An 11,333-nucleotide genomic window follows, 5' to 3' on the forward strand; every position below is an offset into this window, starting at 1 on the left:
CCCGTTATTGCTCGCTCAAAAGTCGTCTCTTCCTTCTTCGATGACAGGCTGATAGCCCTCATCTTCGCCGAGCTTGCCTGTTGGTCAATGGCGAACAAGGGGCAACTCGGCGCCGCCTTCACAAATTGCACCACGACGCCTTCGACCATCGTCTTGATTCAGATCCGCCCACCACCCACAGAATGACATTCCTGACACCAATCTCCGATTCCACAAACGGGCTTTGTTTCGTGGCTTCGCCTCGTCGTCCTCTTTCCTCTTACCTGCTGATCCTGCCTTTTGCCTGCGGGCCTGGTTCCGCTTGTCAGGGACAGACAGTCATCGTGAAGAACAGCTGCATAACTAGACCCGCCTCAAGGCTGGTGACTATGTTACGACGTGCAACGCGGCCAGTTTCGGATGATTGAACCGAACGAGATGGATACAAACGAGTCAATTACCATGGCCGTTTCCGAAGACGTGGTGAGCCCTCTTCATCCTGATTCGGATCCCGTGGACAGGAAGCACTGGAGCACTGGCCATCTCATCGCGCCCTCCCTACCTAGACTAGTGGTAGTGCTGGGTCCAACGCTGGTACAGTGCATGGCGGTGGAGGATCCAGGCTGTCGGGAGCAAATTCCGCAGTGCAGTCTCGTATCCCAGAGCAACTGCGCCGGCGCCCTGCATCCGAGGCCATCAGCCGTCTAGTCAGTTCGATTCAAGCCCAGCACAAGGAGGAAAAGAGAGAGAGAGTATACGGAGTATATGCAGGTATAATTCGGAAATGTCACAATGCCCGTGCCATGCCGCACACCAGTCTTCGTTGATTTTTGTTTTTTATCCTTCTTTTTTTACACTGCGTATCGCGGGACGGCAGAACTCGGCTTCGAGGTGTTGCTTTTCCATCAGACCTTGGGAGGCTGCGTCATGGTGCTTGTCTCGGTGTCCGAAACAGCAGGGTCGAGCGGGTTCACCGCTGGCTTCTCACATATTAACCATGGGATGCATACTGCCCTGACGTTCGAGAGCAAAGCGCCGATGTACTTGCAACTTACCCATCTGCCGCGCCATCAGGTAGTCCACCAAAAGCTCATTATTGTCAGTCACTCTTGAAGCTCAGTTGCCACTGCGCAATACCTAGTCGGCGGAGACGCATTTCGGGGCCCAATCATATCCAATGGGTCGTCGCATCGGTATGTTCATTCTCGACCATCCAAGCCTAGAAAAGCCGGCAATTGCTGTCTGTTTTGCCGGCGCTTGTGCGAGCCAAGCAGTGGTGGTGCGGGTCAACCGTTCGTTACTTGACCGAGTCCCAGAGGCGATGAGAATAAGCGCGCACAGCTCCTTCTCGTGGGCCCATTGCTTTTTTGTTGCGGCTGACGTCTTTCCATACACTGTACCGAACACACTCGGTTGCTGCGTTATACCTACACGTATAGATTACAGGGGGGGGGAGCGTCGATGGGTGGACCTGAGAGCACGACCTGCAGTAGCCATGGCAGCATGCGAGCGGCGCAGTCGGGAGAGGCGCAACCATGGTTGGTGTGGCTGTCTCGCAGCGCCACCATCATGAGATTTGTGGAGGAGGATTGCCGCATTCTCCCTGGCGGTGTCAGTCAGACACGATGACGCCGTAAACCCCGTCCAGACAATGATTGTGCATTCCACTCCTCGGGCGGATAAGGAAGACGACACGCCATGCTGCTCCAAGTCCGTGCCACTGCTACTGCGGAGCGCTGACCAGCGCCAACCAAGCAAGACCTTGGTAGACGAGCAGACGAGGCTGGTTTCTTGTCATTCGTACAGTGCCGACGAGTCGCGGCCAAAGAGGGTGCATGGTCCCCAGACCGTGTCTCTCGGCCCAGGGCACAATGCGGTTCTGTGCTTGCAAAGGCAAAGGCTACCAAGAGAGAGAGAGAGAGAGAGAGAGAGAGAGAGACTGGCTCGGTGTTATGTCTTGGTGTATCAGACCATCTGGATCAATCCAAGCTGCTCGGCACCGAGTGATCAACCAGCAGGAACAGCGATGAGTGTGGAGCAAGACAGACAGCGGGTCTTTGAAGTGTGGAGCTTGTGGGCGGCGTTTTGGGAGGGAAGGTCAATCAGTTTGGCGCATGGTTTCGTCATTGCGGATGAACGATGGGCTTGTAAGTAACGGAACAACGCTGAGAAGGATGCGCTGAAGAAGCTTATTCGGGAAGCACTTTGTCGCTGCATCGTGCCCCTGCGCAGCGGGGACTCGGTGAAGGTGTCTCTGTAAGTTGGCCAGACCGGCTGGCCGGCGGTCCATGCATCGCCATCTGAGGCAGTCGAGTACACTATAGCGCGTGCATGTGTGTGCGGCGTGTGATACCCGAGGGGAGTGAGTGTGTGTGGCGGATGCAGGTGCAACGAAAAGGCCGTGCCGCGGTGTGGCATGCCGTGCATTGTTGCCGTTCCGCATCATTGGCGGCGATTGTGTGCTTGTGCTCTGCACAGGCCGGCAGGCAGGCAGGCATTGAATAGACGGTAGGGTTGTGAGGCTGTTGGAAGCCCCCCCCCCCCCGGCTGTGATGTGACATGGCCGGGGTAGAATTTTGGTTCGAAGTGACGCACCGCGGCCTAATGTTCTGTCTCTTTCGGGCAATGATAGTGACCGCGCACTTCGCTTTACAGTGTGGGCTGACATGACAGTCTGCGTTGTTGGTGCAGCTCAACAACTTGCTTGTTGCGGGGGTGGGACGTGTCTCGTATCGCAGTGCAGAGAGCTCGACGCAGTGTTGCTTGTTGCAGTGTTGCTTTACCCATCTAGGCAGCTGCTTGCTTCTTCCCTCTTCGGCCGTTGAACACCTCATCTCGGGGATTGCAGCAGGGCACGGTGAATAGGCGAACGGCAGGTTTGGCGTTCGTGGAAGGCGGCCAATGGTCAGGGGAGGATCGATCAGAGGAGAGAAGAAAAAAAAGAATGCATTCGTGTTTGTGGCGGCTTTCCGTCGTATCGAGGTGAGTTGGGATGGTGACGATGTTGATGATGATGGTGGATGTATATTCGTGGCTTGCCAGGGGATATGGCAGTACCCAAGGTTTAATGACGGGCAGGAAAGGCCCAGGACCGGCCAACGTCGTTCCTTCCGTCTGCTGCAGGTACGGGAAACCCGGTACATTGGGTAAATACATATCCACACTACCTATCTACATAAGTAGGTACGAAGGAGAGTGTTCCTTCTTCTTGTAGAGGAGTCGCGAACTATGATTTTCATGAGAACAGGACTGCGCTTTCTCCAACTTATACCTACACGCAGGTACCTAGGCTAGGTACTTGGCCCAGGCATAGGTGTTATCTATGTAAGGGGTTGTAATATCACCAAATTCCATACAATCCTATGCGATGTACCTAAGAGATCGATACAAACGATGTAGAAACCCTACCAAGCAAACAGTCAAGTAGGGTCCATTAGGGTAGAAGTTGGTTGAGGCTCTGGGTTAGGATCGGAGGTAGAGTTCAGGTAAACAGGATAGGTGAGCATTAGGAATACACCTAGGTCGTGGCGGTTGGCTTTAGTAGATAGGTAGATACCTACCTGGATTACCCCGGAATGTACGGAGTATAGACTACTAGGTAGGTAGTGAACAGCGACAGATCAACCACCTTAGTAGTCAGAGGGCCGTAGTACCTGTAGCGGTATATTCTTGCCCATTATGTAATCCAAGCTGGGGATGCTCCCTGCTCTGCTCTGTTCTGCTCCCAGCGCCGGCTAACAAAGAAACAAAGAAACAAAACTCATTGTGTCGCATCGCTCTCACCCTCTTGGATCCGTCGCCGTTGCAAACTCCTTCCGGCCAAGTTTTCGACGTCCAATTTCTCGCCATTACTACCGTGCCATACTCACTACGTAGGAAGTTTGCGGCTCGGCGGCCAGCCCTGTTCCAGCTCCCCAGGAACCGGATCCTCCGCATCGCGTAGGCGAGGCGAGAGGTCGAGGGCAAAGGCGGGCCGTGGAATCGCGCGCCTCTCGTCAATCTCACTCCTTGGACCCTCTCTCTCTCTCACAAGTCAATGCCTGCCTGCCTGCCTGCCTGCTTACCTGGTTGAAACTGCAAGTATACTACAAATATCCGTACAGTGTACACTTACCGCGTATTGCTAATCCTCTCCGTCAATCTGTCAATAACCATCAGCTCTTCCGCCCCGCCATCCGGCTCCCCGTGCCTGGCCTGCTGCTTCTATCCCTGCAAGGCCCCTTGTTTGCCTGCCAGGCCCTCTCAAGGTCACCACCGGTGGGTCCTGGCCAGGTTAGGACGCACGAAACCTTGAAGCTCTCAAGCTCAATACTACCACCTGCTTACTCCGTACTACCGTATGTGCAGTAAATAGTGTGATGCCGTATTGCTTGGCCTAGCAGGCTAGTGCCCGGCTTCGAGTCCCCGAGCACCGCACTGCTACCTACTCCGAGCGAATCTTATCGTCTAGCACCTGTGGCGCCAATCTGTCTTCGACCTTCCCGCCTGCAGCTCTGCAAGTAGCGTAGGTGCTACCTAGTATGTACTATGTACTGTATATACATACTCGGTACGGTTACATCCATCTTCGTTATCCGGGCCTCGTTGCTGACCAGGAGTGCAGACCTTTTTGAGAATACGCCAAACCCGAAATCGATAATCCCCTGCCTGCAAGCCTCAGCACCGGGCACGTGCGTCTCCATCTCCCCGTTGCTGACTTTTCACAAGGAAGTTATGACATGACACCGAGACGGAATCCATGTGCTTGCTTGTACGCGAGTCTGCTCACTTCAACCGACATGGCATCTTGTCCACGGGGGGGTGTCTCTGCCCCCTCCCTCTGAATCGCCGATATAGCTTCGAGCAATGGGCAGCAAATCTTGCCTCCAATCATGCACGCACCAATACGCTAGGGAGATTAATCATTGCCAAGCTTCTCCTAGTTGAACTAACGAAATAGCGTTCAGCGGCCGATTGCGGGTCACACAGAACTTCTACCAAGTTGAATGACAAAGCTGTATTTTACCGTGTGTCGATTGGTCTTGTTGCCAGGAATCATCGTCGCCCTCGAGGGCTGGGTCTTGCCCGCCAGGCCTTGACCGGGGGAGGCGGGTTCACCATCCACCCCTCCTGGCCTCACCGGCACGTTGGGTCACACATCTGCAACCGGGATAAAAGATGGCCCTCATTTGCCTTTGCTCGACCCGAGGCAGAATTCTGCCCTTGGCTAGCTTGAACGATCCGCAACGTGGCCCACAAAATCGGCCATTGAGGAATCTATCATCATTTTCCTCGCGCGCCAAGGGCTTCACGGCGACAAGGCCGTGTACGGATACTCCCGAGTCCTCGGTGGCTTGTGAATAGAAGCCTGAATGCTGTCTATTTCTTCGTCTTTCGCTGCCCTCAATAAACCAACACGCTTACATTGTGCCCTCCTCCTGCATCTCCCGCGTGGGCATCTTCGTTGATGAGCACCCGTGGCATGTCCAATGCAACTACATAGCTGCAGGCATGCCCTATCATGTACTGGTCCGCAGTCCATCACACACCATCGATGAGAGATATTGGAAAGCCCTGCAGTCTTTTTGTTTTTGCAAAAGAGCATCTTTTCCTCTTGTTTTCCGCCAGCCCCAGACCCCCGCTGTACAAATACATTTATTCATACAAGCAACATTTTCCATCTAGTTGATAATCCCCTTGCATGGGATGGGAGGTCCACCGCACATATGGATGTCGTCCGACTTTTCCACCTTATCCTGACCAGGACCCCAGAGAGGGCGTGATGGAATGAAAGTTTCCCGACTCGCTGGCTGCACAGAAACGTTACACAGGGGTTTCGTCGGCCTCTAGGACGATCAAATGAATCTTCTCGGCACCCAGTTGCTCATCGGCATACCCCCCCATCCTTCTCCATGAGAAGAACATTAATACTGTTGTTGTCTGATTACGCATTCCACCAGTTGGGCCTGGGGAATGAAGGTCAATCAAGGACAGCGCTGGCGTCCGGTGCTCGCCCCCCACGCGCCCGCGTTGGGATGTGCAGCGGCAGCCTCGTATTACGGCAATTATTGTCCTTACCGACCGACCGACCGACAGATGGTCTTCTATGAGAGCAGTCCGAAACCGCTGAGTCCCATGCATTATACGAGCGGCAATTGGAGACGGAAGACTTACTCCCCAGTGTCAATCAACGCCCACAACCAATTCGTACTGTCTAAGTGAATACAAGTGGTGCGGTGGTATGGGGGGGGGGGCGCCATCCGTTCGACCCCTGCTGGCTCGACGGATAAATGAGCCCAACAGCAAAGTTCATTTGTCTTCTCCGTCTCTTCCCGACACTCATCTTTGTTGCCTACATACTTCCTGTGATTACGTGGGTAATCGTCTTAAACAGGACCCGCGGCTGATTGCCTACTCCACGGCCAAATTAAGCCAAGGGTGTCACCGGTTGGCCCTCTTCAATCCGGGAGTAATTGGCTTCAGCTACCTACCATAACGCTTTATCGCATACACCAGACCTGGAAAATGACATGTCAGAAGCCTTTGCACTTTTGCCTTCGGTTCTGGCCCTGCTTCGACCATCCCGGGAACCCGGAGCAAGTGCCTGTATTGGACAGGGAACACTCGGTCGTCACCTCGCAGATGCAGTGACAGTCCCAAACATGAGGCAAACACGTCGCCCGGAGAGGAATGTGCTTCACCACAGCAGTTACCAACAGGCTGATTGTGGCGTTCGGGGTGGAGGGGTTCGCGACCAGCAACAACCCTGTTCGCCTGTCCGTCAACTCTGGCCGTTGCTCCCGGCCTTCCCCTCTCGTTTCTGCTACTGCCTCGTGATGGAGTTGGGGCTGCGGAATACCCGGAGAGACGGTTGGTTGGTCGTGCTATGTATGCTGTGTGTCCTCTTGGCGTGAGGATCATGGCACCGCGGCGTTCATCCTGGCTTCCGGCCCGTGTCGCTCATGCAAATGCCTGCAAGAGGAGCATCATGATGAAGCATTTTGGACGGCATTGCCGAACTTGGTCCACGTATTCGTATACTATACGCGATGGACAGAAACGGACAGCCCAATGGACAAAACCAGAAAGCCCATAGAGCCGATCCAGGAGCTTTGGGCATGAAGAGCCTGAATTGGACCCTCACGGCAGTGGTCGGCGGCTCGGTCGTCTTCGTCTGTTTGGCAACTCTGGCCAATACAAAGCTGCATTTACATGGCTACGACGACTAGAGTCTTGCTGGCGCTCAACGAAATCCTTCCCCAATCAAGCATCAGAACAGGGCGGACGGCCAAGCCGGTGTGTACTCGGCGGAGATCGACCTGCTTCCCCGGCACCGCTGGACCCTGGGTAGCGGGCGAGCTTGTCCCGTCATTTCTCCACTCCCCCCCCCATCTAATCTCTAACAGCCATCTTCGACGCCGTCTCATATTAGCAGCCGCACCGCCTCATGTTCCACAAAGTTGGCTGAACTTTCTTCTTCGACACCCATGCTTGAAGGTTGGGCGGGCTTCGAGACTAACGTGTGCTACAGGCACAGCTAGAGGGCCCTTGGTTCGCGGACTGCGACTCTTCGTCGCCCGGAGCGCAACCCGGTACCCGTTTTGGCAGAAATTCCGAGGATCAGACCGGCGTACGAGATATGGGCACAGCAGGGAGGGGCTCTTCGTTCGCGAGCTGCGTCTCGTCGCCCGGAGTACATTCCGTTACCCAATTTGTAATATTTTTTCATCTTCTTTTGCGGATTGATCCAGGATCCTACTACCACCGCGGGATATTCAACAGTACTAAGATCATGCTACCGCGCATGCCGGCAGCGGGGAAACTGAAGCACTTGTCGGCGCTCACAGTATCGTGAGAGCCCCAAATGCTCACACCCGGGCAACCATACGCTATGACATCCCCATCACAACTCCTACCTCGGTGTGGGGAATGATGCCAGTATCGACAGCAGCTACTATACGGAACCGCGACGCACAGATACGCAGCTCATCTCACCAAGTCTGGGGCTGTCAGAGATTGAGTATCAATCATTATCGCCCGTCTTGCCGACGAGATTCGGTTCCTGTAGGCCACAGGAGCAAGCTCATCGAACTAGTGGCACAAGGTTGTCAACCTCCCGGCGAATGCTTCTCAACCGTGCTGCAGCTGGCGGCTTGGGCCTCTCCCCAATACAGGAGAGCATTGCAGGGAGCTATGGCACCAAAGCAGAGCTTGATATCCTTCACAAGTCTTCCCCCAGCAGCCATGATAGCGTCTTGGCTCGCTTTTAACGCCAGCTTAGGAACGATCGGAATGACCAACACTGTGGGAACCTGTATGAACTCACGGACGTGTAAGCAGCCACTTGAGGAACTTCGGCAGCTCCTGGCTAGCTGCCTTCGAAGTCGGACCTCAAATCCCATTCTGTAGCAACAGGAGTGGGTGGCTTAGAGGCTTACTGCCATATTTATTCGTACGCCTCCCCTTTGGCTGTAGTTCCGCCACTAAAGCGACCGCTTGAGCCTAGTCACGAACGACCGGTGTCAAGTGGCGGTCGGTAGATCGGAATCGATACCGTGCGGCCACTGCCCCGTTACCCTATCAACGCCGGCAATCAACGAGTTCGGCGTCCATCCGGCGCTCTTTTGGGCTCAACCGACAAAACCGTCTTCTTTCAAGAGCCCACACTCTATCGAGACTTAGGCCGAGCCTCTGTTACAGCCTCAAAGCCGAAGTTGCGGCCGTCGCATGGAAATGAGACAAGGTCTTCCTCGGTACCAAGACTGGGGCGGCGAACGTGTGTGGGCGTCGCCGGCCCAAAGCAGGGCCAGAGCGCGCAGACAACCTGCCTACCCACGCCTTGCGTGCTCTGTTGGCTTACCTTACCAAGCCCCGCGCCAAGTGCTTGGAGATCATCATCATTATCACGCTCTCTGACTCCATGTAGGCAAGGTTTGGTGCGGGAGGCGAATGGCATGGGCTTATTGGTTGATCGTCTTGCTAAGGATCGGACTGTCAATCTCCCGATTCTAGTATTTGCAAGCTCGCCTCGCTCTTCGGAGGAGCTGATCGCCCCCACTCGACCGGACTTTGAGATGAACTCTGACAGCAGCATCTGTCCCTGCTGGCGAAATGTCTCAGTCTCGTCTTTATTGCACCCTGATTAGGCCCGGAGCAGTTCCGCGGAACCCGCCCTAACGGTGAAGAAGGACGCCGAGAAAAACTAAGAACTTGACAAAGGAAGGGCAACTGATCGACATGGGAAACGAATGCGGAATCGCATTCTGAGGACAGAGCAGCCGTTCGTGCCGTTGGACACGACACGAGGCTTTCCTCTTTGGCCCCCCTCTTGCACTTACTTAGTAGCTTAGCACCTTAGTAGGCCCCCCTTGTCCAGACATCAGACGCGCCAACCCATACATCTGCGACGGATGTCGGGGACTAGCCCTGCATCATGAATCGCGTCATCGTTGGGGGTGACGGCAGAGATAGTCCCGTTGCTCGGCTCCAAAGCCGTCGGCGCAAACCCTCATTCTTTTTCCCGGGTTTTACCACTAATACCGTAGATCCCAAGCAGACCCTCAATTCACCCCCTCCCGGATGACAGGGTATCCGACATGGCAGTTAAAGACGCGATCGGCGAGCTGCCGCACAAGTGACATTGATGGAACAAAATTGGTTAAAATGGGATCCGCCCCGACTATCGATCTACCTGACGATCCCCATGCTTGAGAAAACCGCCTACTGTGGCGCATAAGCAAAGGCTAGTCTGTCCACCTCGTCGCCGTCGCGACCCAAGAAGCCGACAATCTGCCACCCGGCCGGCGCCGTGTACTTCGTGCAGTCCGAGGTCTGCGTGCCCGACTGGAGCGTCCTGCCGGTGCTGGTCGTCGCCTGGATGTAGAAGTTGCGGGTGCGGTTGTTCTTCTGACCCGTGCAGAGCGTCGCGGCGGTCCAGAACTCGGAGGCGTCGAGGGCGAGCGTCGCGGCCGTGCCGCCGGAGCCGCCGTGCTTGAAGGCGGTGCCGTCGGTGAGGGTGAGGCCGACGGAGTCGAGGCGCTCGTCGCCGCTGAAGTTGAGCGTGGCGGCCTTGGGCTTGGACTTGCCGGCCAGCGCGGGGAGGTCGGAGAACCAGGTGCCGTGGGGCCCGCCGGAGAAGTCGGACTGGCGGAGGGTGGAGGACAGCGACCAGGTGAAGTTCACGGCGATGGGGTTGTGGTCCGAGAGGATGTTGCCGTCGGGCTGGAGGAACTTCTCGCTCGCGTAGTTCCAGGCGGTGGCCTCGAGGTTGAGGACTGGGCTGCCGCGGTAGAAGTTCTTGTCGACCGTCTCGCAGTAGCTCGTGGTGCTGGGGTTGTCGCACAAGGTCTCGGCGGTGGGCACGACGCCGTCGCGGACGAGCTGGACCCAGGAGTCCGTCATGCCGTTCTGGGTGCCAAAGATGCCGATGTCATCGGGCGTGAGGCGGGTGTAGCGGCTGTTGGTGTCGCCGAAGATGAGGACGGCGTTGCCGGCGCTGTTGGCGTCGATGTAGTCGGCGACCTGCTTCAGGTTGCTGTTCCGGGCCACGCTGTCGCCGGCCTCGGTGCCGGCGTCGGTGTGCAAGTTGATGACGTCGACGTAGACGCCCTCGTCGAGGCGCACACGCATAAAAGTGAAGCCCTTGGGGGTCAAGCAGTCGTTGCTCGAGGCATCGGAGCACGTGTTCCACTTGACGCGCTCGAAGTCGACCCAGTTATAGTTGGAGAGGGTGTTGAGGCCGGAACCGAACGGGACGCCGCCCGATGTGGCGGTACGGTACGCGTGTCTGTCTGTCTGGTAGATGTAGGCATGATAGTTGAAGTCCTATTTTGCCGGAGGAGGGTATACGTCAGTATGCTATTTTTTTTTACTGCGCAAGTGGGTGTGCATGATCTATTCATAGGTATTGTTCACGCGACATGACGCGATGTACATGATGATTTAGAGTTAAGCGTTCATGAAACATTGACATGTGGGAATATGGAGCAGAGCTGAGCCTGTAGCGCGTGGCCTTTCTCATGCGTTTAGAGTTGAGTTGAACGGAACGGGACAGCGGGTGGCTCATGCGTGAGCCGCATGGCCTCCCACCCCCGCAACCCAAGGGGATCGGCGGGCTATTGTGTCTGGAATATGGCAGCTCTCTCTGGACTTACCTCCTGTACGTTGATGATGTCGTAATTGTACGCACTGAATAGCGTGCCTATGGTCTTGGAGTTTGTCGTCTTGTCACCGGGCACCTCGTTGTTCTGGAGGAACTGTGGCAGGCCGGCGACGTTCATGGAGAGGATGGTGAGGTCGCCGCTGGTGGCCTGTGCGAGCGCGCCGGACGACAAGGCGCCTCCGGCGAGGAGCATCTTGAGGCCGGTAGGCTTCAT

At 55.8% G+C, this 11,333-nt stretch overlaps 1 protein-coding gene across 1 annotated transcript; it reads right to left on the reverse strand.

Annotated features, from left to right (window-relative positions):
- Positions 1-9,678: 9,678 nt before the first annotated feature.
- Positions 9,679-11,333, reverse strand: GLRG_10476 (endonuclease/Exonuclease/phosphatase; the record flags this gene model as incomplete). Its single annotated transcript, XM_008101161.1, has 2 exons — positions 9,679-10,782; positions 11,112-11,333. 2 exons carry the CDS (start codon positions 11,331-11,333, stop codon positions 9,679-9,681), a joined length of 1,326 nt encoding a protein of 441 aa, XP_008099352.1.

This window comes from Colletotrichum graminicola (assembly GCF_000149035.1).
Source record: "Colletotrichum graminicola M1.001 genomic scaffold supercont1.61, whole genome shotgun sequence".
Classification (NCBI taxonomy): Eukaryota; Fungi; Ascomycota; class Sordariomycetes; order Glomerellales; family Glomerellaceae; genus Colletotrichum; species Colletotrichum graminicola.